The sequence below is a fragment of the Antrostomus carolinensis genome, unplaced genomic scaffold, assembly GCF_000700745.2.
Source record: "Antrostomus carolinensis isolate BGI_N321 unplaced genomic scaffold, ASM70074v2 scaffold17752, whole genome shotgun sequence".
Classification (NCBI taxonomy): domain Eukaryota; kingdom Metazoa; phylum Chordata; class Aves; order Caprimulgiformes; family Caprimulgidae; genus Antrostomus; species Antrostomus carolinensis.
In genome coordinates, this window is record NW_010297802.1 from 20,605 (window position 1) to 47,392 (window position 26,788).

At 36.2% G+C, this 26,788-nt stretch overlaps 1 protein-coding gene across 1 annotated transcript in view; it reads right to left on the reverse strand.

The window, feature by feature from the left end:
- Window positions 1-26,788, reverse strand: part of ATG5 (autophagy related 5) — a 70,807-nt gene that overhangs the window by 20,187 nt on the left and 23,832 nt on the right. Inside the window, exons 4-5 of the mRNA XM_029083562.1 lie at window positions 25,118-25,212; window positions 5,288-5,405 (exon numbers count right to left, since the gene is read on the reverse strand). Of these exons, the coding sequence (XP_028939395.1) occupies window positions 5,288-5,405; window positions 25,118-25,212 (213 nt within the window). The remainder of the gene's footprint in view (window positions 1-5,287; window positions 5,406-25,117; window positions 25,213-26,788) is intronic.

Below are 26,788 nucleotides of genomic sequence, written 5' to 3' on the forward strand. Positions count from 1 at the left end.
AGCCTTTTACTTTTATCCATCAGTTTTCCTCTGATGAACAGTTTAAGGAGATTAAAATATTTAGCAATCCAGAAAGGTGAGCACTTTACAGTATTCATTAATCAGGATAATATATACCTAATTGAATAAAGGATCACGGAAGAATGGGTTGGGATAATAACTGCTCATGTTTTTATTTTTTAGAGCATTTCGAGAAACAATAAAAGCCTTGAATAAATAGTTTCATAAGCTAATTTAAATAAAATGTGGTATATAAACAGTTACCCACAGTCTGTAACAGTCCAAAGCAATACTGACACAATATTTTACAAAGACCATTTTCACTATCAGTGTTTTAATGTCACTATTCAACCTGTTCTACTTCTGACAATGTTCTTTGCATCGTGTTTTTAACAGTTGGTAATTAACATGTATATTCAATCCACATATATATATAAATACATTTTTAATAGAAATATTTTTTCTCAGCACAGTTAAAAGAGAGACTTAATTATATCCATGTTTCCTAAAGCAAAGGCATATAGACACTGTGGGTGGTTCTTGAAACCCTTCCTTCCCTCTTCTTGTGGTGGTCTCTAAGTATCTGGCAGCAGGAACAGCTCACATATATGGCTACAAATGCTGAGTCTGAAAATCATATATTCTCTGTGTTCCCACGGCACAAAGCTCAGTTACGGATGTCACCACAGACAAGCAACCACCACAATTACCATGAAGCTTCCAGTTGAATGAAAAGTCATTGGAAAAGAAAAAACACATAGGAAAAAGAAAAAAAAAGTCCAACAGATGGAGAAAAAAAAAAGAGAAGCTTATATTGATTGTGTTGCACTTAAAAAAAAGATGAAGCTAATGTCACCAATGCATTAATTCACTAAAGAGGAGGGATTAAAAAATAGTCTTGGAAAAGATATCTAAATAATTTTTTCAAAACAAGAGCGAAAAAGTTTCAAATCAACTTGCTTCACCAATATCTATTATTTCTTTAAGCATATCTTCAATGAGATACTACTTTTTTTTTCCTTTGTTCAAAAAAATTAAGTAGATCTAACCTTTGATAACACTAAAAGAAAGTCTGAAAATCTACATGTGGAAAAGAGTTTGACATAATTTTATAATTACCTTTGATAATGTATTCTGTTTTATTGCAACATTATTTTAATGCCTCAACCAGAATAAATATAAATAGTAGATTAAGACAAAACATATAAGTTTACAAGAACAGAAATTAGAAGATACCAAAAAAGGTCCAAAGACGACCATTTTTAATATAATGAAATTCAAAAAGTCTTGACCACAAGCTATTTTGCCTTCAGAAACTGTTTAATCAAGATTTTCCCATGGAAAGAGACTGTATTATCATCATTTCATAGATCAAATACTGAGGTCAAAGAGACATCGCAGCCAGAAGTATCAATTTTTGGAGGGTGGGAGAGGAAGAGTAATGAGAGACCTAGAACTTGACTTCAAGAGTGCCTCATGTTTGCACACTCAAAGCCCCAGAGCTCTTGCTGATTCCAAGTGCAAGCAAGCAAGCTGTTCAGCAGAACACTCACACTGATCACTGGATTCTTCTGGTGCTCCTCTCTATAAAATGGGTGGTTTGTAACACTCAGCTTGCCTATTGCCTTGACATATGATACTTTCTCCCTAGGGGAGAAAGAATGAATTCAGTTCCCAAAGGCAGTATTCAGCTGCCTAAATTATAAAATTTCCTGAATTACATTCAGTCCTTACCCATCATTTCAATGATCAGGACAATGATTTTTCACTACACAGCTCTGACACTAAAACATGCCCAGCCTATGCAGGAAGACAAAAGTCTCACGGAAAACAAAGGGAGATGAGAGGTGGAGAGTGATTATAAGCTGAATAATAATCAGTGTGCATGTGTATGTAAATTAAGATTTTACAAGCAGTCTGTAACTCTGACATCTCCTAAATTTGTTGAAAAGCAGTCTGTAACTCTGACATCTCCTAAATTTCAAGTCTTCAAATGGATACAGCTACATTAGAAGCTGTAGTTTCCCAGGTTTCCAAAAAAAATGTTTGCAAATTGGACAGAAACACTCAGCTCTACAGTCTCCATGGCATTTTGAACTGATGGAGCGTCTATTGACAGAGGAAATTTGTTAAACTCTCAGTGAAACAGCATCAGATAGAAAATGAGTTGACTGAGTGGGTTTCATGGAGACTTTGGCAGCACAGATATGCTGAGGTTCTGTAGTCTTGGGAGTCTTGAGACTTACAAGTCTCTTTCCACTTGCTGGAAAAGGGAGAATTATGTCCTCATTATGGCTGCTAACCTTTCTATAGGCAAAACTCTAAAGTGGCACTATGCAGTCTGGTGAGTTAGTGGGTTTTTAAAAACAGGCCAAAGCTGTATTAGTGCATGAACACTTAATATATTGCACATTACATTTGAATAGTGAATGAAATAAGTGGATTAAGCCAAGCAAGGGAATAATCAAAGTTCACTTATTGGCTAAGTTGAATCATCAGTGAACAGAGTATGATGAACTGAGGCAGTCAAGCACAAACCAGTGCTGCCCTTCACACCAGCACTGACCTTACCTGTGCATGTTCCTCAGCAGTAAGAATCACTGCTGTCATGGGCACCCATCTTTTCAGGTCATTTTCCGTAAGTCTGATCCTTTCTCTATCATCCCTCCATTTTATCCTAGTTCTGCTTCTTCCCGATCTCCTAAGTCTTTTTTTCTTTCTGTGTTGCCATGCTTAATTTTCTACTTTATATTCCTCTCTGGGGTACAGTCTACTTGTACGGCAAACCCTGAACAAGTTTTCCCCAGTCCCTTGTCTGACTATCTCCAGCTCCACCTGTCCACCTAACCACCTGCATCTCCTCATTCTGCCAGTGAAACTGCTCTTTTTTCAAATTTTGATTCAATTTGTTTCTCCAAACAGGTTTCTACACCATCTGAATCACTTCACCAGCAGGACTTCCACTCCCATTCTTTCATGGATGCCTTGCACCCTCTCCATGTATGATCCACATGCAACATGCGTCTTTTTCTCCCTCATCCTTTTATGGTCTCCTATCCTGCTTAATCTGTCCAGGTGTTCACAGTTACTATGTCAGCTTTTGGCTTTTGCCCCATTCTCTTTCATCCTGCCACACTGATTATAAACAATCTCCCCATCACATTTAATGACTCCCAGATCTGTCATTTTCTTCCAAATTACTTTTTCAGTCAGTCTGCCTCCTCCTCTACTGGCTCTACGTATCAGTCTACCCCCATATCTCCTCAGGAGTTCACATTATTTTCTGCTTTTATCTCAGCTCGCTTTCTGTTACCAAAGAGGACAACTCACAGAATGAGAAACAACTGAACAACACAACAATACAAAGCTGAATTACAGGAGAGATTCTGCTGAATCCTAGACAGCTTGCACCCATGTGAGGGATCAATATTAAACTCTAAGTTTGCAAGTTGCTCAGTACAATCCTAAGGATCAAAACTAGGACAAATTTAAGCAGATTAATACAGGAACAGAGAGGTATAATTCCAATGCAAGGAAACCCTTCCATCACATTTCAAATTGCTCCTCCTAAATGTAAGGATAATACCTATTTTAGTTCCTTTTCTTTCAAGTAATCACAATTTTTTGCCCCCATTGAGTAAACAGTATAGGGGGGTTTTTTAGCCTTTAACAAAAATGAAGTGAGCAATTAGGATAGCACATTTCTATTCTGCTATTAAAGGTTGGCACATTTGTCGATCTCTGAAAAGAAAGCCTACTAATGGGAAGCATGGAGTCACTGGTAGTCAGATAAAATTACATTACATTCACACTTTTAATAAAGGCAGTAACTAGCACATTCCCCATCTGCTGCTTAGCAAATCCACATAAGAATTACCATGCATTATGTCCTGCAATAACTTTTGCATAAATGCTTTTTGAGTTTCTTTCATTTGATTTGTGCTTTTGACCGCCTTCCAAGTCAAAATGCATCATCCTTCTTACTCCTGTTTTTAAATTCACTTTGTATCTTTTCACTAATGTGTGTGGGATCCTCACACTTAAGTACTTAAAGTTGGTTAAACTTGCTCGTGCTAACATTCAAGTACCTATTTGTATCTTGCTTTATGTTTTGGACAGTTAGTTGAAAGCATTACCTAATATTATTCTCTAAAATTTATAGTAGCTTTAGGAAAAATGGACACATGGCTAGCAACATTCCATATTTTTCTTACCTTTTTATTTTTGGAAATTGTTTCCATGTGTTAACAACTATTAAAAAGGGGTAAGAAATACTTTGAGATTTTACTTGATTTCTAAGATCACCATAAAGCAATCCATTACAGCTGTTTGATTTTTCATTAGACAACTTCTGTGTACAACATCTCAGATTTTTACAATGATTTCACATTTAGTGCTTTACTGTCAAAATGTGCTGATACTACACCAGTAAATCCTATACCAAGATCCTTTCTAGAATATCAGACATTTCTCAAAATAAACTGTAATTTATTGACTGAAAAACAAATTACCCATTTACAGGTACTGATAAGACAACAGCAAGAACAAGATGAAAAACATTTCACATTAAATAATTTTGATCTGTTTGCAGAGTACATAACTTGCATTTATTCCACCTAGAAAGTATATCAGAGTTCCAATAGTTGTAATCTTTAAGGCTAAAATAACATCCAGAAATGCTTATTTTTCTGAATAAGTGCTGATCAACAAATGCTGCTGTATAAATGATATAATGCTACGTGAACTAATTGGTATCTTGTCACACCACTTAGTAACCATGAACTTGTAACAACCTCTTTCTTTTCTGGTACATTTTTAAAGCATGGGCTTCAACAGAGAAAAAAGTATTCTGAAAACTTCAATTCTATCAGTTTTGGAGTTTTGCATATAAAAAGTTTATGCAATATAACATTAAAGGTAACTTAAAAGTTTTGTTGATACTGCTTTAAGAATATTTGTTAAAAATGCAATAAAAAACATTCACATGTTATTTTTTAAGAACAGCATGACGGCAAAGGAGTACACAAATGTTAAAATAAAACTTCCAGAGATTAATTTTTACAGAGTACCTAAGAACTCAGTCTTACCCTCTCCAAGCACTGCAGGTGACGTATAATGAGCACACTAAACAACCAGGAAGGAGTGAAATGTGAAACTCTGGTACCGAGACATAGTTCTACCTCCAAAATCCCCATATATATATATATAAAAAAACCCCTAAACATCAAGCAAACAATAAATCAACAGAAAAAAAAATCTTATTTGATAGAAGTTATTTCTACAGTACCTCCAGAGGTGATAGCACTAGGACACACATCTTTTAGCAGATCTCCCAAAGTATGCAACTGTCCTCCCGAAGCAATTGGTCGAAATAACTTCTGTATAAAAGGTCTCTCTGTTGTTGCCTGTTTTAATAACAAAATTAGCAAAACCAGCAGTTTAAGGACAATGCAAATATGTATTATCAGTATTTGAGACAGGCAGAAGATAAGACAGAATAAGAGACTGCAGCAGAAACAACATCTGGCATTTCCTCTTTTTTTTTTTTTCCCCCTTGCATTCCATTCATATTGTGAAACACAAGGGAATTTTTGTTTGTTAACAATTAAAAGTTGACACTCCAGAAAACTGTGAAAATAATTTATAAACAGTGTCATGGATATAAGTGTTAGACTTTTTTTTTAACTTAAACCCCCTTCTGTTATAGGAATAGCATTTGCATGAAAAAGACATTTTAATATATTCTTAACGTAAGTAAAACAAGCAGTGAACACAAACTTAGGAGCTCAACATACGCCTATATGTTTTGCCAAGTCAAAGCAATTCAGTAACAAATAAGCTAATACGTTCTGCAATAGTCTATCTTCCTCCCTTTGGAAACACATTAAGCACTTTCAATGGCAAACGAGTACCCTTGTTTACCCAGAAAACAGAAGTTAAAACCCTTATATTCAATCAAACCAAAAATTTTGATCAAGCTCTAAATTGTTGCTGACAAATTTCTGCTAGCAGCTAACTCCAGAAAGCAGCTGATGAGGCCTGCATTACAGGTGACTGGGCCCCAGTAAATTACACTTCCATCACATACTGTCTTACTTGGAAACAGTAATACAAGCCACTGCCCCTTCTAAATTTTGTTTCCTACCACTCCAAGTGGTTCCCATCCTACTACCGTAATTAAAAAATAGAAACAAAACAACACAACTCAACATCAAGAAGTATTTTACCTCCTGGTGGAGGTTTTTTTGGGAAAAAAGTATAATAAAAAATTTGAAAGTTAAAAATTAATTTTGAAAGGAAGTTACAGTGTGGTCTTTGTCACCTACCTACATGAAAAGCCACAAGCAGTACATTAACCATGACAACTTAATTGTCATTCACCTCTCCGAAACAGCAGGACAAGGAGTCATTTAGCCGGAGTGGCACACTACCTCAAAGCAATTCCAGGGCAGCACAACAGAGAACTGTTGACACACAGCTACTTGTTACTCCTTGCCAACAGTCTCTAAAAATGGGAAAACACTCTTTTTCCAGTTTTTCTTATAAAGACTAATCAGAAAGAGTGAACTAGCTGCTGTAGTCAATTCTCTATGTCCTCGGGGTAGCAGAATGTGGATACAAACAGCGCTAATTAAATGTCTGAACATTTGAAAAATTATGGGAGGCACACAGCCAACAGGATCCATCTCAAAGATCCACACTTGAGAAGTGAACTCTGGCACATTATATTGAAGAAGTGTACCTGAAAAACATTTAAAAAAGAAAAAAGACAAAAATCCTAAAATATTGTTATAGCAAAAAAAAATAAATCAAATAATAAAAAAAAAATCTATCGGTTTGTGTTTATTTAAAAAAAATTTAAAATATTCACAGAAGTCTAACCACAGCTCCCAAGTGCTTACCAGCTGGAGTAGAAGTGGCAATAGACACCAGAAGAAGGATGCAGGCAAAGGTGGTTATCGTCAACAGACTTTTAAGATAAGAATTTCCCAAGTGCATACTGCAGTTTCTCATTATTTATTAATAAATTACAATCAATTTTTCTTCTAGTTATCATAACTTAATGCCATATCACAGCAAGGGGGAAAATACAAAGATGTATTTTCTGAAGTCTTCCCCACAGTTGCTGACTGCTGCAAAGCAATACCCTTATCTGGTATCAGGAAATATCAGAGAAAATTAATTAAATTTTATATTTTAAGTATTGAGCAATACAGATGTGGTAACGTAAATAAAAATCCCTGGTCTCCATCAATGCTAAAATGAGAAAAGTAACTTCATTTTGTTTATACAAGGATTGTGGTTCACCAATATAATTCTATGGGCAGAGTATTACCCCAACATGCTTACGTTCCTCCCCTCCCATGAAGCAGGTGCTTTATGCATTAAAAGAGTCAAAAGATAAAGTCCCATCCTACAGTCTAGAATGTTTACAGCATAACTTTTCAAGGTATCTTAATCATACAACAGCATAACTAATTTTAGAAAAAGCTTACTGTCACCCCTTCTGAAGTGTGGTAGCTAGTAATACATGCCAAACTTGACTACAGCTTTCTACTCAAGTATTTACTACACCACATGAAAAAATAGCCAACATAAGTGCTTACATAATGTGTTCTGTACAATATTTGCTTAATCAATCATGCAAAACAGTACTATCTGTAATCTAACCAACGAAGACATCACTGCATAACTGTTAACTAACAATGAATTGAAATCCAGCCTAAAGAATGTACTTCTTCCCATTAAGATTTTTGTAGCTTCAACAGAATATAGCACTTTCTAAATTATTTTATTTTTTAGTGTAGCCCCAATGTAGCTGTGAGCAGTTCAAAAGATGCTGGTTATATTTGCAGGATACCACAGGTGAGAGTCAGTCAGTAATTGCTGATGACAGGTCCATAAAAGAAATACCTTCAAGTATATGAGCATATTAAGACAATCATCTGCCCCAAAATTTACAGTTCATTTTACACCGATTATGTCCACAATTTAGTATCAAATAATGAAATTTTGATGAAAGCAAATATTCAACTCTAAATTAACATATTTTCTAGAAAGCTGGACTTACTTATCACAACTGAAATTTCTCATTCTTCTATACTACTACATAGCACCACAAATCTTGTGTTTTCCAGAACAAGTGGAGACTTACTCTTTTTAAATAATGTTTAAACAATAACAGTGACAGAAAAGCAACAGTGAAAACAAAATTACAATACAGTGCGAAAAAATAGATTAAAATTCCCTATTCAGATATACTGGCATTGAGAAGAATTATAGTTAAGGAAAGTTTTAAGAGGCCCTTTAAGGCAGCATAAAGCCCCACAGGATCAGAGACAAGCTATACAGTTACATATTGTGCTAACAATTACAACTCTTTCCTCCCTATCATCCTGAAAAAAAAAAAAAAAAGAGTAGTCAGCTTGCCTGGTCCTTTTCAGAATCAACAGAACATCAAACACTGTACAAAATCCACAATTTCATTAGTCAGATATTTTATACAGGATGCACCTTAAAATTAAAAGCATAACTCATGAACTGTTGCGTTTTAATCTGGAAAAATCACAGTTACCAGGGCTTCAATCTAGAGGAAGGGATTTGGATTTTCTGCCTAAACACTCTGCTGCTACTCTAACAGTATTCTAACAAACAAAAGTTACCATACATATTGAACCCACAAAGTAAAAAAAGAATTTCTTACAATTCCCACATGTGCACGAGCTGGCAGCCTAAAACTGTAAAACTTGAGAATTTCCTACATACTCCATCATATTTTCAGTAACTTGTCAAGTTCATAGTCTGTGCTGTTTTATAATGAACCACTTTACACTAAAAAACTCTCATAATTTACATTTATCATTTTGTTTAAACTGATTTAAACTCAACGAAGGAGCTTTAAAAGTAATAAGAGTTTGCATAATGATTTAAGTTACTTTATATAACTAGGAAAGTACAGGAAAATTAACTACTCCCTGAAAATAAAATTAATTATATAAATGTTATAAAATATTTAACTCAAAAGTACATTTTCCATATATTTTCTAAGATGTCTTCTGCTTTGTAGAAATGTTTTCAATTAAAAATCTCAATGCACAATGAAAAAGTGACTAATTGAAAAGATGATGAACTGCTGTAGTCAAAGAACCATCACAATACCATGTCTGTCTGAAAGCACAATAGTGCAAAGCCCCATCTGAAATACTGCTCTTTCACTGGTGCTGAAATGCAGTATTTCTGCTGGTATTTCTGGGTGTGTATCTTTGGCTTCTTTTTGCCTAGTATTAGACCAGACTCACTCAGTACTTCATTGTGGAAAAGGCACAAGTAATGCTTCTGTTTTGTTTTCTTTTTAAAGGAAAAAAAAAAAAAAAATCCACTCACTGGAAACCAGACAGGCAGGTATCAGACTGAAAGATTAAGTAGAAGTGGCATCTAAGACTGAAAATCACCAACAAACTCAGGTAATAAAGAATTTTTGTCAGGATGGGAAAGAACTATTTCTGAGTGTGTAGAAAAAACCAAGTTCTGAGGATCTAGCCTGAAGTGGCCCTTGTGAACTTACCCTACGTCTTGTCCCAAGTTTTACAATTTTAATAACATTATCTACAGTTGCTTCAACTGCTGCTTATTTTGACTTTCGTTCAGAAACTAGTCACACACTAAGAGGGGTTACTTAGATCATAAGCTCGTTTCGTATATCCCAATAGCTGCAGAATAAGGCAAACAGAAAGATTTGACTGGCTTCTGGAAAAAAATCACCAATGAATACCACACGAGAGAAAGATTTTACATATGTAAACAGCCAAACAAGCCAGCAAGGCACTCCATGCAACAAACAGCATCAGTGATGTAGGAGGGAGAAGAACATTTGAATAGCACAACAAACATCAACTATTATCATCTAGAAAGCAAGCAGGTGACTACACAGTAACGAAATCTAAGCGCAGATTTAGTCCAACTCAAACACACTATTCTGCGTTATTGGGATGTTTGCAGGCTGCATAAACTGGTCATCACAGCAGGTAATAAAATGCTTTGTAAGCAAAGTTTTGTGTACATAGATCTCTAATTCTTCCCACACCATTCAGCGCTGCTATTCTAAGCTTCCTATCTCAAACCATGCTCCTTCTTAAACAAAAGCAAAACTAAAAACCAACCATTTGCTTTTGCAATGGTCAATGTAACTCAAATAGATTAAATCAGTTTCAGAAGTTAAATTAAATGCTGCAAAATATTTCTGTAATACATTGTTAATATATTGGTCAACTGAAAAAAAAAAAAAAAGGGAATCTAATGTGAGAATGCTGGTTTAATAAATACTTTTAAAATATCCCTGGATCACTTTTTCTTTTTAGTCCAGTATTTTTTCTGTGCTGCAAGGAACTTCGATCACTGTCCTTAAAATCACCGTATTATTAATCACAGACTTGCTTCAAGCTGTAGTTATAAAATTCAATTTATAGGTGTTGTGGTAACAGCAAAGCTGACTTCTAGAAAAATAGGCATTTAAATAAATAAGCTGCTCAGAATATTCACATTGCTTTATTAAATCTTAAGAAGTTATCTGAATTTCTGTATTAAAAAGTATTAACTAACCCTCTCTATTACCTTAAGTGATTATTTTACTTCAACACATCAAATTCAATGCTAACAGTCCACAGATCGGGGCCGGGGGGGGAAGAGTATAGAGAATTTATAATTTTGTTACTAAGCCATTTTAACTGACTTTTATCTTGGTTCCCTCCAAAGATTCTGTAGGAGCATCTAAGCTGCCAGAATGCAAGGAGTTTCAAGAAAAGCTGTTCTCTCACTTTTATGCCCATAGGTTTACAATGAAACAATTCCAGTGTGAAAAATTGACAGAGACTTTCAGAGAAAGATTAGTTCAAGTTTGCACCTTTCCTTTTGGCTTAGTGTGTCAGAAGGATGTGAGGTAACTATTTTGTAATTGCTCCAACACCCAAGACTACAACATTCTCGACTAAAGCTTGAAGGATCTGTTTGCAAATCACTGCTTTCTGATGACAATAGACATGCAAAAGGGAGGAAATTCAAATGCTGATAATATTTATTCTACTAGAATACTGAAACAAGGTATCTCTACAAGCCTGGTCCACTTAAAAAAAAAAAAACAAACCAAACCCAAAACAACAAAAAAAGAAAGAAGCAAAATCAACTTATCAACTTATTTCTACACAAAGCCTAATTTACAGCCACAGCACAAGATTGTCTCTGCCACTCTAGAGCAAAGAATTTCACCCTACATGGAACTTTCCAGTGACAAAATGAGAGGTTATGTTCAGGAAACTATGCTCAACAAGGATCAAAACAAAACACACTAAAATACCTCATTTTTATTTATTTGTTTTGAAAAGAAGATAGTCCCCTTATTTTAAATAATTTCCTTAGAAGCACTGGTTACACTGTTGCCAGCACATATAATTTATCCTTGCCAATTTATTTGCTAGAAGGAACATACCATTCTCTTAGAAAGCATATTAGTGCACTTTGAACTGAATAAACTCTCCCAACAGTAGACCACAAACTGGTTACTCAAATTTAACCTTTATTTTTATATCTTAACAGAGACTGAGCTAAAAATCAGTAACTGTTCTCCTCCATTTCCCTCAGCTAGCCTTCATTTGAAATATTAAGAGTCAGGTGTGAGAGGCATCCACAGAGCCCCAGTAAAACAAACTAAATGAAAGTTACAACTCTCTTCCTCTGCCCCACTCCCCAGATCAAATCCCACCACAAGCAGTCACTGGATGACGGACAACTAGCTAAAGTTAAACTCAATAAGAAATACATACACACACTAAAGAAGCCTCAAAGAACTTGCTTTTCCTTAATCATCTATTCAAAACCTCTAAACTTCATCTCTTTCATAAGGCAGCAAGTTCACCCTTGATTTTCAGCTCAGTAAGCTGAAGTACACACATACACACACAAAAAAGGAAATTATCTCCTGTTTTATCCATTTGAAATCTCTCACCTTTCAAATTTCATCAGTATTTTTTGAGCTTCTATTAGAAGAGGCATAAAACCACAACAACACGATTTGTCTTTACCCTATAGTCATTGCTCTTCTCCTTCAAATCTTCCAAGCTATAAAAGGGCTTCTCCCAGACACCTCATTTTTTATTGTATACCTTCGACAGTTTTTCCTATTTCACTTACTCTCCAAGTTGTTAGGACTGGAACAATGTTCCAAGAAAGTTGAAAGACTATTTCCAGTATTTCTTTAATTAGTTTCTGCAAACTCCATCTAATAGATGCTATAGTTAGGATTTTGTGTGCTTTGAATAAGGCTAGCACTACTTTTGTTAGAATTCAGAATTTTGAACTACTTACCTGCAATGTCACATCACTGTTCAGAGAATAAGATATGTCACATTACAAAATAGAACTATTTTTTTTTAATAAAAGAACTAAGTAATGGTTTTATATGCCCAATATGTAACCAAGAACTGTGAGACGAAACGAAGGTGTATAAACATGCTCAACACATCTATCTACGTTTACCAGAAAAACTGACTCACTGACAGGCTGTAATGTGCATTGCAGGACTAGCTGTAAAGTCAACATAGAGAATAAATCAAATTACTTGTTTTTCCCATAGTACATTTTAATTTGCTCTAATAAATTACATATTTTCAGTGGCTTTAAAAATTACAATATATACTGATTACAACCTATAAAAAAAAAAAAAGCATCCTTTCACTTTTTCTTGAGTTTGTATTAGATTTCTGCAGTTATGGAGTGAGAAAGAAGCTCTGGTTTCCTGATGAAGTTAAAAGCCTCTGTGGTCATAGGAACTTCATACTTCCTAATATTTTTAAGAGGCATGCAACAACAACAAAAAGGACACAAATAGGCTACACTTTATACATTTCATCAACACTAACAGCAGTTACATAACTTAGTAGTGCAGAAGCATATCACTAGATTGAAGCTCAAGATAATTCTTTGAATATATGTATATATGCTTTGATACGGTCATAACAAACATGTATTTGGATAGATCTTTAAAACCTCTTACTCTTAAGATTTGAAATAACATGAAAGATTAAGATACAAAAGTAATATATACTGTTGAAAGAATACGGTCTAACATGAAGGACATGCAAACTTACTCAGTGGATCACTTCTCATAGAAGTGTGTATCCAAATTACCTCAAATGGATTTTCTTACATTTGCATACTTTACATGAGTAAGAAAATATAAACTCATGGTCAGAATTATAACCTGTACACATAGCAAGTAAAGTGAAAATTTTGTTATTCATGAAAGCACTCAACACTATTACACAAGCTGGAAATTCTTTAGATTTTGAACATTAATGACCACCATTTTAAAAGCAAGAACAATTATATGATGTGTTCCCATGGTGGAAGCTTTAACTTGTTATGGTCTGTTACGTGGTAACTGTTATGTCAAGAACTGATGTAAGTAATAGTTATTTCTGGCATTAAGTAATATCTTAGTCAAGACTATAGTTAAAGACACAATTAGGATTCTAAATACATCTGGAATAAGGTTAAAATTTTATGTAGCAGGGTTTATTACAGTTATGTCTAGACAACAATATTGAACAATTTTTGGTCATGAATGGTTAAGGACTATTCTCCTAATCATGTGTGAGCAACAACTCATGTCTTCCTTGAAGCCTTTCACTGAACAGAGCACACTGTATGAAGCAACTGCAGTTTTATCCTAACTTCCTACACAATTAACAATAATTTAGCATTATTACAAACCTACAGAGGAATATGGCAACTATTTCAGTTAATTCTCCCACACATGTTGTTGAAGGCCATTACTTGCTCATTTTTAAAAAGATTAAAGAATCATTTAAAATACCACCCTTTTACATATTATTTAAGCTGGCAACGTGCTTCTTTACAATCTCTTAGAAAAAGCTTTATGTAATAGCAGCAAAATGAGTTATTACAACCATGTAAAAATATTTGAAAGTTAAAGTCCTAGCACGTGTTCTACTAATCTGAAAAAGATATGCCTAATTAGAACACATTCCTTACCAAATTCAAGTGACTAAAAACTTAATGGGTTGGCTTTATTGTAACACTTCAGACATTGCTTCAGTTTCTGTGACTGTTTCTAAGGATGCATGGTGCTGTCCACATTGATTTTTGTCCCCATGTCAAACATTCACATCACATTGAATAAGGGCACAAAGGAGAGAAAAGGCACAAACTTCTCTCAGATCTTTCCAGGAATCATTGATTAGTAGCTTAGTAGCATCAAGTAGGAGCCTGTCACAGAATTCATAAAAACAATGGTTCCTAAGGAACAATTTAAGCTTCTGTGGCTTGACAGAACATCTTTTGGCTTTTCAGCACACTAGCATGTTGAGTTTCCCAAAATGGCTGTGGCTGGAAGGGATCTCTGGAGGACACCTATAGACAGATACCCATGTCCACGCAGCTTTTTACTATCCCTGAGTATGGGGACTCCACAACCTTTCTGGACAACCTGTGCCAGTGCTCAGTGATCTTCAAAGTAAAAATGTATTTCCTGATGTTCAGACGGAGCCTCCTGTGCTTCAGTTTGTGCCCATTGCTTCTGGTCCTGTCACTGGGCACTACCGGAAAGTGCCTGGCTCCTTCTATGCACTCTCCCTTCAGATATTTATACACATTGATGACACCCCCCCTGAGCCTTTTATTCTCTAGGCTGAACAGTCCCAGCTCTCTCAGCTTTCCCCCCATCCCTCATATTAGATGCACCAGTCCCATAGTCATCCTAGTGGCCCTTTGCTGGACTTTATCCAGTAGTTCCATGTCTCTTCTGTACTAGGGAGCCCAGAACTGGACACAGTACTCCAAGAGTGGCCTTACCAGTGCTGAGTAGAGAGGAAGGATCACCTCCCTTGACTTGCTGGCAAAACTCCTCCTAAAGCAGCCCAGGATACCATTTAGCCTTCCTTGCCGTAGGTCCCACTGCTGAACTCCCCGTATTCTTTGAATTCAAAGGTTACCTAGGAGAACCTTCACATTTATGAGTGTAGACACCGAGACCCTCATGAGATGCTCACAGATTGTACTTTCTTCCATCTGAAGTGGATCTGTCTGTTTCATAAGAAGTTCTTAGTGTAGAACTGCAGTCCCACTGGGTACACTTCAGTCTACTGTGTAAGAGTGGTTGCAGACCTGTTAAATTAAGAAAGGCCATGACATAACCACATCCCTTTAAAAGTAAGATATTTTCATACTGTTGTTTTTAAAAAAGTCTGCAACTGGTTGATAAATTCCATTGCTGTTTGGAATTATGGATTATTTAATAGTAACTCTTTTTCAAAATCTGTTATAGGTCCACAGAAAAAAAAAAAATCTTCTACAAGCCACCAAATCATCTGCAGAAGGACTGAGTTTCCGCTTTCTTCAGTTCTCAACCAAGAATTTTGTATTTCTTTACGGTTTCTGTGAGAAACAGTTGGACAGATGATGGGTTGAGACTGTACACTGTTCTTCAAGGTGTGTTAAAGAACACCTTTAAAATGCTCATTATGCTGAGAGTGACTCTAAGACATATGCCTTACGGAGCATGATCATTTGGAGAATGGTCCTAAAGTCCCTTGTTAAATGAAGGCTGAAGCACCACAAAGTCATTTTATTCTAGTTTCCATAACATGACAAAAATAAACAAATGTGTGAAGAATCTCCCTAAGTCTGCAAGATGGCCACTAATATTGCTAGAAATGAAGGAGACTCAACCCTAATCAACAATTGCTTGTATCCTGACCATCCTGACCAACTTGGAGAAGATTCTTAACTGAATATGTGGTTAAAAAAAACCTGTGGTGAAGTGGCTAGTACTTTGGGTTTTCTGACAAACAGATGAAGAACTCTCCTAAAGGACTCTCCTCAGTCAATGTCACCTGCAGATACATCCAACTAAGTGACCTTTGCCAGAAAGGGCTGAAAATCTCTAGAAATAAAGGGGTATATGCTGTAATCCAAAATGCAATGCAGGTACCTTACCTAGAGGCAGCAATTTTGCTTCACAACAATCTGAAAACTCAAACTGCTTCTCTAAACAGGCATTTTATTGGGTGTCATCTGTGCTACAACATTTCTGACAGGAAAAAAAAAAGAGTACATCTGTAATACTATGACAGCTACCCAGTGTCTGTGTTGCAAGAAAAAGGGAACAAAAGTTTGAAAGGTGGTGATGATCTAGCTGCTTTACAAGAAGGATCTAAGAAAAACAGATAGAGTTCTGGTTTGAAATGTAAATTTGGTCTGATTGAATTGAACCAATTGAACCAATTCTGGTTTGATTGAAATCAAGAGGCAGAATGTACCAAAAATGAAAGGTTTTACGTCCTGTTATACCTTGTAGGTCTTTTTAGCAAAAGTATATATTGCTGGAAGTCCCGTTACCAGCTATGTACCAAAAGCTGCAGAAGTACTACTCTCAACCACTTTCATGTCAAAATACCTAACAAGCATGGCTGAACCACATTTTGTCTGTAGCCTGGTCTTTCAAATGATCCGTTAAGTTTGCTTGTACAGGCAAAGTAGTCCCATATTCTCTGAACAACTGAATTTGCATTATTTAATCTCAGGCAAGTTGTACAGATCATAGAAGCAGAAGAAAGCCAACACTCAAAGAGACTGATAACGCACAGAACAGACAGCAGGCAATGGTGATAAGGCCAGAAATAACAGAGACTAAATAGAAGGAACAGTTCTAAGACAGTTTCATTGAGCACTGAGAAGACAAAGACATCTACAATACAAGCATGGCCTGGAAGTATTAAATTTCCTTCCTAGAAAAGGGTTTGTATTTGCAGTTGGTACAATATCAAAGTCTCTGAAGAGTCAGTGACAACAAATCAATAGTGCTTTTCACAGCTGCAGTGTCTTACACCCATATGCAGATCTAAGCCTCACACTGAAGCAAGCAATTGAGCACTACCTATGAAGCAAACAACTTTAGAAATTGATTTACATCCACGAAAGCAAACATTACATTGTTTGCTTAAGAGCAATGAGTAGTACAATACTTCATACAACACTTTCAATCTACTTAAAAGCATTGAACCAAATAATTCTCTTCAGTTTTCTACAATAATGATTAACTAGAAGAAACTCCTATAGTCAAGGATAGCAAAATTTCAGAAATTTATGTTTGATGATTCATAACGTATTGCTACAGTATGGTGTCATATCCCACTTCCTTACAGGTTTGTTCCATTCCACACTTACCTGTGTACAATGTGCTTTCTGGAAAGCGCAAATAGAAGTCTTATTACTTTCCGAAAAACTGAACACTTTCTGTATTTTCTAACCCTCAATTTTGTGCAAAAAGTTAAGGAAAATAAGATGGTATACCGATATTGACAAATCAAAGCAGGCACTGTTGTGACTTTCCTCCGTGCAGAATTATCTTTTTGCATCACCATCACATGCTAGGCTTTGTTCTAGTGTATGCTGCATAGCCACAGAAATAACCCTCAAAGATTACACTCTTTATCCCTCTGAAGAAACAATTCCATATCTGTTTTTCCCCTTTTTCTAAATGCAAAGCAGTTAACCAACTAGCGTTTTTTTGTTATTACATCAGAGTACGCGATCCGGTCTCAGAGGAATACAACTCTGGATTGCAAGTTTCAGGTAGCAAAAATCCTTCTTGCTACCAAATAAGAACCTGACCACATAAAGTATGTAGTGAAAGTGGCAAGTCAGTTTGTGTTGACTAAACCAAGTGAAATAGAGAAGTAAAATGATCAGCTTAAGCGATCAGAAGAAAGGCAGCAATATACCAAAGAGTACTGCACTTAAATTACGAGATCTAACAGTCACTCTACACAGATGTAATGCAACCGAGTTACTGCTTCATTCATTGTCTTCATCCCAGCCTCTCAACATATTAATATTCTTAAGAATTAACACTCCAGGTTGAGGTGAAAAGTGCAAATTTTTTTTTAATTACATACATATATAATGCTACAAATTTAGGATGATATATAAACATACAAGAGTACTACCTTAATAAAAGAGTTTAGTGAAACAGAGCCACAAAAATTCAAACCTTATGGTTTAAATTCCAATGTTTAGCATGAACATTTACATAAAGTTATTTGTATACAAGTTCATTATCATAAGACATTTCAGAGAAAACATGACAAATTAGAGTTTCATACAAAAATGATTTGCTAAAAAAGTAACTACCACTTTGTGACTAGGGAGTGCATAAAACATTTGGTAAGATTAAGGCATTTTCAAATTAGGAATAGACGATTTTTTTTTTCACCTAAAGTGTTCATTATTTCATTGTAACTCAAAATGTATTTTTGTTAACAAAACCCAAAAATCTATATAACTGTTAACATAAATTTTTATTTATTAATTACTGAGATGCTACTGTTTTTTGATACATCTAAATTCTTCTAAAATCTAAGAGTATCTGGTAAAACAAAAAAGGATTTAAACCAAAACCCAATATGCAGAATCCAGTATATCCCTAAACTGTTTTAAATGAGTCATAATAAGAATTTCTTTACTGAAGTTAGGAAGAACTTCTTTACTGAAAGGGTTCTCAGGCATTGGAACAGTTTGCCCAGGGCAGTGGCAGAGTCCCCACCCCTGGAGGTATTGAAGAGTCTGTAGACATAGCGCTTAGGGACATGGTTTAGTCAGGGACTTGTCAGTGCTAGGTTAATCACAGAATGGTCGGGGTTGGAAGGGACCTCTGGAGATCACCCAGTCCAACCGCCCTGCCAAAGCAGGCTCCCTACACCAGGTTGCACAGGACTGCATCCAGGTGGGTTTTGAACATCTCCAGAGAAGGAGACTCCACAGCCTCTCTGGACAGCCTATTCCAGTGCTCCATCACCCTCACAGTAAAGAAGTTTTTCCTCATGTTTAAATTGAATCTTCTGTGTTCCAGCTTTTGCCCACTGCCCCTTGTCCTATCGCTGGCCACCATGGAAAGGAGTGTGGCCCCATCCTCTTGACACCCGCCCTTTAGATAGTTATAAACATTAATAAGGTCCCCTCTCAGTCTTCTCCAGGCTAAACAGACCCAGCTTTCTCAGTCTGTCCTCATAAGAAAGATGCTCCAGCCCCTTAAGCATCTTTGTAGCCCTCTGCTGAACTCTCCCAGAAGTTCCCTATCTCTCTTGAACTGGGGGGCCCAGAAGTGGGCACAATATTCCAGATGTGGCCTCATTAGGGCAGAGTAGAGGGGGAGAAGAACCTCCCTCAACCTGCTGGTCACACTCTTCTTAATGCACCCCAGGATGCCATTGACCTTCTTGGCCATAAGGGCACATTGTTGGCTCATGGTCAGCTGGTCATCCACCAGTACTCCCAGGTCATTCTCTGCAGGGCTGCTTTCCACCAGGTCAACCCCCAACCTGTACTAGTGCCTGGGGTTATTCCTCCCCAGGTACAGGACCCTTCACTTGCCCTTATTGAACTTAAATGATTAATGATCTTATAAGTCTTTTCCAGTCTAGGCAGTTCTGTGATAATGCAATTCAGAACCTCAACAAACTTTTCTTTATACAAGTAAGACTACTTTATTCGTTGTATACAAGTTACTTCTACATTCAACTCAGAAGGATTTCTGTAGCTTCTGTTGACAAGCCCGAGCTAGCTTAAAACGATCTATCCTGGTACCAGTTCAACCATGTCCCAGAGAAGCTACCCAAATTGAGGTTTTAGAGTCCCACCTCTTCTGCGCCTCCTTCCTGAGCACTATGCAACTTTTACAATAGCTTTGAACTAGGCAGATTGACAGTTTTACAGATAATTTGGGCTTATTTATTTATTTATTTAGTCACATCTCTGACACCAAATACAGTTTACAATCTCAGAACTTTTCTTTTAAACTCTGATTGGCAGCCCCCATCCTGTACTGAGATTCTTAAAGGCACAAAGCTGATCTTGCACATGGGTTCCTTAAGTCTTTTAAAAGACCTGCATGGACACTCCTTATTATAAAACATGTAAAAAAAAAAAAAAGTAATCTTTAACAGCATTGGCTGGAGCTAGCCCATTTCACTTTGCACTGAGATGGACCAGAAAAGCTTACACAATTATGGAACCTCAACTGTGGTGACACTGACCTTCCACTCAAGGTGACAGCTAGTCAAATTGCTATTATTAGCACAGAGCTAAGCAATCAAGTTCAGAAAACAAGTACTCACAGCAACTTATTATGGATCATGCTACCCATATGCAATACCTGATAGAAGGGTTTGGAGTTTTTTTCAATAATGAGGCACTAGGAAAAATGTTTGCTACCAGAACTTTTAAACTTTCTCATTTATAGAGTGATTTCATAGTAATCTAAAACCAGTGAAAGTGTGCTAGTTTTTCTTCAGTGCTAAACCATCCACTTTGTAAAAGGACATTTTAAAAGAAATAAATTGATCTATTTTCAGCAGGTCCTTTATGAAAACAATTTTTAATAAATGAGTAAAAAGTTATACCAGATACTACACACAGGTCTATTCAAGGGCATTCTGCAATAGCCAACAAGACACTGAAACTTGCTGTGTTGTGTTGCCCTCTTCAGGTCGACAGCACTTACATTTTCTAGTTCTTTTACTTCACAAATCATTGCATTTCAGCTTCTTTCATAAAAATATTCAGATTTGCAGTTTCAATAGCAGTTACATTACCCTCTATCCTACCAGTGCTTGAATTATTTTTGATCTAAAATTCTATAGAAATAACCTTTACTTTTGGCCTTTATATCTCCCTAATGCTAACCTTGAGGATTATCAAAATATCAGCTGTTTGAAAAGATGACTAAAAAAACAACCTCATTATGGTAAGCAAGCCTCATGACAAGAGGCTTAAAGAGCTCAATTGATTCAGCTTACCAAAGAAAACTGAGGCTGCTGAAATCACTCTGTAAGTGAACTTGGAGGTTAAGAAGTCAGATGACTTTAAAGTGGTGTAAAGCAAACAAAACCTAGAAACTGGAGTTGAAGTCAGACAAATTCAGCCTCGACATGCAACGGAGGCTTTTCATCCAAAACAAAAAAAAATGATTTTAGTAACTTACTAGTGTAAAGGATGGATTCATTATTACTTGAAAACTTTACAGGTAGACCTAGTATCTGCCCAAACAATCTGCTTTGATTGGTTTTGAGCAGTTGGCATAACACGGGCCAAACTGTGATGCTGATTTGCATACATTTGTAAGGGGTTTTGCAGTTGATTATCTGAGCTCTGCCAATTAATACGGAAATATGAATAAAACAGTCTTCCATTGCTTGGGAAAGGGCCATGCTTGGGCTTCTGATTAATTAATTGACCTAGATATTAATAATGACTTAGAATATTTCATTTCCCCCTCCCACCTTGCTATTTTTAGAGGACAGGTCATTGTAGAAAAATTTAAATCCATTTAGACATCTTAGTATTGCAACTTTGACAAAAAAACCAAAGTGTTGGATTTAACCAATGTATTATTAAGTATAGAGAATTTCACTCACATTACTAAGGCAGATAAACATCAAAACAATTTTTCACTGTATGATTTAATCACATCTTAAGGAACTTACGATAGGAAAAACCTGTTCAAAGCTAAGGCCTACTATGTAATTAGGCAATAAAATTAATAAACTAATCAAAACCCTTAGAAAATAGAGGCAAAGAAAATGCTCATTCCAGTACCATGGCATGTCCCAGTACCCAAATAAAGGAACAAGCAAACAAACAATCCCAGATCATCCCCTTTTGGGCTGGCAAACACACAACAGCCAGCCTGCCTTAAGCCAAGTAAGACTCTAAAAAAGCTCAGAACTTGTAATGAAGAGTTTTAATGCATTTCCTTTCACATACTTTTGTAATTTGATTCTCAAGAATGAAATGCTCTTTACAACTTTAAATCCTGTGTACTCATAGGGCAGACTCCAGAGGAAAGGAGAAAGATTGACAGGGAGAGAGCAAGCAAGAGCAAGTGGATGAGCATGACACAGCGAGAGTGCAAGGTACATAAACTCAGGGATGAGTGCAAACTCGGTGCACAACAAATGAGACACAGAGTGCTCCCATCTGCAGCATAGTAAGACAGCATCAGGGTAGTCTCTATCACTCCTCTCCAGTGCCTGACTAATATGCCCCATCACAGTGCCTGGAGCCAACAACTGATGAAAACGTCCTGCCATCTATAAGCCATATAGCTTGTTCAATTAGAAAGTGCAAAAACAGCTGGTCATATAACATGGGGGGGCAAAAAAGTCCTCAAGCCAAACCAGCTCGAGTACTGTACAAGAAAAGCAACACTCTTAAATGCATAATACACTCAAAACATTACTATTATTTTCTCTCTTGCTATCAAAGAACAAGTGAAAAAAGCACTCGATTCAACAGTACTACCAGCCAAAAAGGCAAAAAAGTTTTTAACTGTCACCTGAAGACATAGCAGCTCATATCTCTGAAGTGATGAAGTGGGGCACTATTTTTTTTTTTGGCGCATATAAGTAAAAGTTTCACAAAAATATAATCTATTTTTAAACTATCTCTGGTAGAAAAGGTTTCCACCTATGTCAAAAGTTCATTTGGTGCAAATGACACAGTTAGACTATGGCAGCTAGTAATAAAATCGCCAAGATCTCTTAGCTAACTAATTGCAAATGAGTTGATCCTTAGTGATATTAAGTCTTTTTCTTCATCTACAGTAGATACCAGGATTCTGGTCCAGTCTTAGCTGATACACTTAAAAGAAGAGGGGTTGGACAAGGGCTTTTAAAATTACCTGTGGTTAGTTTGGTTCTGACTTACCCACGTATGACGTTCATATTTTTGCCATCTCTTTCTCCCCCACACACCATAAGATTTGGATACCACAGGAGGTATGATTCATATTATTCTTCAGAAATTTATTTTAGTAGACAAGCTATACAATTGAAAGAGCCTTTGAGTTTTGCAAATATCAAGCCTTCAGTGAAAAGCACATCAGATCACTTTATTGTATGCAATTTTTCTGCAGTAACTTTTCCCAGTCACATTTAAACGTTGCTAAGACTGATTTTTCTTAGTTGATATCATAATCTAGTACATTTCTTTGAAGGAAAACAACTTCATCCACCTCATACTGCCAAAACACAATCTAGGCAGTTCCCTTCACAGAATTTCCTTTTAATAATTTTGGGGTAATGGAAGCTATGGAGACTAAAAGGAAGAACTCTCCCCACTGAAGGCAATGCCTAGTAATTTCCTGCCATCTACCTGTACATCCTTAAGTATCGACAAAAGCGCTATGTGAAAACACACAGGAAATAAGTGTCCACTGTAATACAAACCCAGGCTAAATTGGCTTTCAGGTATTTATGTGGGGAAATGCAAGCAACCAATTAGAATGCAAAGCTGATTTCTACCAGCACTAATAGAAATTAAATGCAGTCGAAGTGGAGGTTAAATACATAAGAATACTTTTGACTCAGTTACTTCAGTGTACGCAAGTCTGTCACCAAGTACTGTAAAATTATGTTCAAACTACATAAATTAACTCCTTGCTTGGAATCAAATCATAATCTTACTCTTCCTAACACTTTCTGAAAATTTCTTTTTGTCATGAGCAGTAACCAGTAAATAAACCAACAAACCAAACAAAAAAGCTAGAAACACCTGCATCACTTTTTAAAAAAGAGGAACATTACTGAAAATACTTACATATATTAAGAACAGGATTACTGAAAAGAATATACACCAACCTTCTCAAAGGCTATCTCAGCATCATCTTTATTTGTGTTTCATCTTATATTCTTAGTTAGATATTTTGTCTTTAAACTACAGAGAGTAAGGATTTCTAATTGAAAGGATAATGAGAATCAAAGTAAGTACTACTGGCTAAAGGAATAGATGGTACTGAATTTGATTTTTTCCTTCTTTTTTTAAAAAGCTTTACTAGCATTAAATCATGTGATATCATGGCTTAAAGGTCTGTACCTTATTCAGACAGCAAAACCTCCATTTCGCAAACCCATTTACATGATTTCTATGAAAAGACTTAAAAACCCCCACCTATCAGAGAACAAACAAACAACTTAGTTACCAAGCAAACAAAATGATGTAAGTGAGCTACTTTTCCTGATATATACTTTTTGATACTCACACAAACTTTGCCATCTGCTATGATCTCTGACAAAGTAACTGACTTCCGTTCCCAATCTAAGGTTTCACTATGACAGTAAACATCTTATATCTAACATTAAAAGTACCTTCAGTCCCATTGCAAGACTGTATATGTTGGTACGGTCATTAGAACCTGTTATAAAGTAGTATCAGACTATTCAGTACTGTGAATAAAGGACTTTTTTCAATTGTTACAGGTGCAAAATATAAATGGAAATAGAGGAAAGTGTATCAAAGACAAAGCAGAGCAGAATTGTTTAATTTACAAAGAGGCTACATTAATTCTGTATAAGCTTTTAACCATACCTAATCCCAAACTTCACTTTGACCTTAGTGCTATAGAAACTAAAGAGACATTGAAAAATTGTAAGGATTCTAAGGAATATGTCTCCAAATAAACCTCTGAGAAAAACAGAGCACTGGTGTATTAAAACAGAAACAAAATATTCAGTTAGTTTTGGATTGTAAAGTACACAATTAGTACACAAAGGTAAGAAGTAGTTGCAAAACCTGTGCCATTACTATCACCTTATAAAGAAAAGAAGCCTACACAATGGTTGAGGGAAAAGTCTTACTCCCAAGGTGTTTGACTTAAACTGACTTTCAGGGGGCATTTTGCATTCAAAGCAGTCTTCATAGTTAGCAGTTATTTTTAATGACAGAATTAGCTTATTTAAAAAAAAAAAAAAAACAAACAACAAAACACAACAAACGCAAACAACCAAAAAAAACACCAAACAATCTACACCAGCCTTACCATATTCTCAAGTATTACACACAACATAAGGAATAGTAATTACCTATTAGAATAAATACAGTCTGTTTTGTCTTTGCTAATTCATACAACTAAAGGGTCTAGCAAAGATGAGCACACAAAGTTTTACCAAAATGTTAGAAAAGTGAATGTATAATTCTGAAAACAGATTGTGATATATGACAGTTCAGTGGAAGAGTCTGGTAAAAGTGGTTTTATTTCATTGTCTCCTACCTGATAAATTCTAAATGGGATGTATCGAAATCCACTATCTTCTGGAGAATACTCCATAAGTTTTCGATTTATAGCCCAAAACTGCTCAAATTTATCTGTGAAGACAAAATTAGATTTTGTTAATATTAAGAACACACTTTTTCAGCTAAAAGAAGTGAGACATGATTGGAACAACATGCAAATTTTTCTTACAGAAGTTTGACCTGTATTAATTTATTTTCCCCATATTTCTCTTCCCTGTTTAGCCTGAAACCAAAGGTAAGTCATCTGCACTCTCCTATGAAAACAGTGATATGTCAACTTATCAAACTGAAAGAGAAAGCAACTTGAATTCACATCTTATCTCCCACTGTTAGGGAAATATTGTGCCATGAATTATGGATTTCATTACCTCAATTAACAGTGCCTGTTTCTCCACTCCCTGTTGCTACTGGTCCACACAGTCTCACAGTTGTTAAAAACATCTAATTGTTCTTAACTATTGATGAACAATAGGTGTAAAGTATAGAGAAACTAAAGCAGTAGAAAAGCAGAGATTTTCATTTGGATATGTAAATCAAAATAATTTACAACAATGTATGGTATAATCAGAAAACATACTGCCAGTTTCATGACACAACCTGAAAATTAAAGTTCATGTTTGAAATACATTCTTGTTAATATTATCCACGTAACTAGGTTTAGTAAAGTAGCCCAAGGCAGCACGTCATTTCATCCTGTTCAGACATCAGAAGAACTGAATAGTTTATTGTGCTTAAAATGTATTAAGGACATCACAGGTCTAGAGCAGTAAAGGCTTTTATATGTGCAAATCAATTATTCAAATCAGGCAAGCAACCAATACCAGAAGTGACCAAAAGGAACTTAAAGAGCTAAGGTGAATAAAGCTGCTGCTAGCCCTACTAGAAGGGGAGCAGCAAGGGACAAATTTCCTTATAGGCCTGAATTTTCCAAGACACCCAAACATAGCAGTCGTTTCTTCAGAAGAGACACACAGTCACCAATTTCCCCTCCTCGGCACAAGTTCAGCCAAGTCTCAAGAAGGCTGGCAGTGTAACTGTTACAGAATCCAGCCCCTCTGAAGCAATATAAAATTCAGAAATCTATTAGCGGAAAAAAGGTTCTTCCCACTTCCAAAACTGCTGATCACAATTAAAGCAATTGCAGAAAATTAAAAGAATCCGAGATATGCTTCACTGCAGCACAGACGCTCGTCAGTGCACTAAAGAACATAGGTAATACACGCTGCAAGGTTTAGAACACACTGTTCTTCCTGACTGAATGTGACACAAGGTAGGAATTTCCAAGAAACCATAAACAAACTCCTGCCAGGCATTCTGTAGGAGCATTTCCTGATACTTATCTCAAAGTACTTCCACACCCTTGTTTCCTGACTAGCAGCAAGCACCTCTTGACAAGCACTCACCTGAGCTGCAGCATCACCACGCAAGCACCTGCCCACGATGAGGAGCTGCCAGGGCACAGCGTGCTGCCCCATTGCAGGGTGGCGCCCCATAGCTCACCAGCTGGAAAGTCAGCAGGTGTCATTGACAATCCTGGAGCTGACTGTACCCAAGCAAGGCTGCATTTGGGAACCCCAGCCTACAGAGTCAGAGGTTTATTCTTACGATGTTTGATAAGGAACAACTGCATCCTCCTTGTGAACACTGT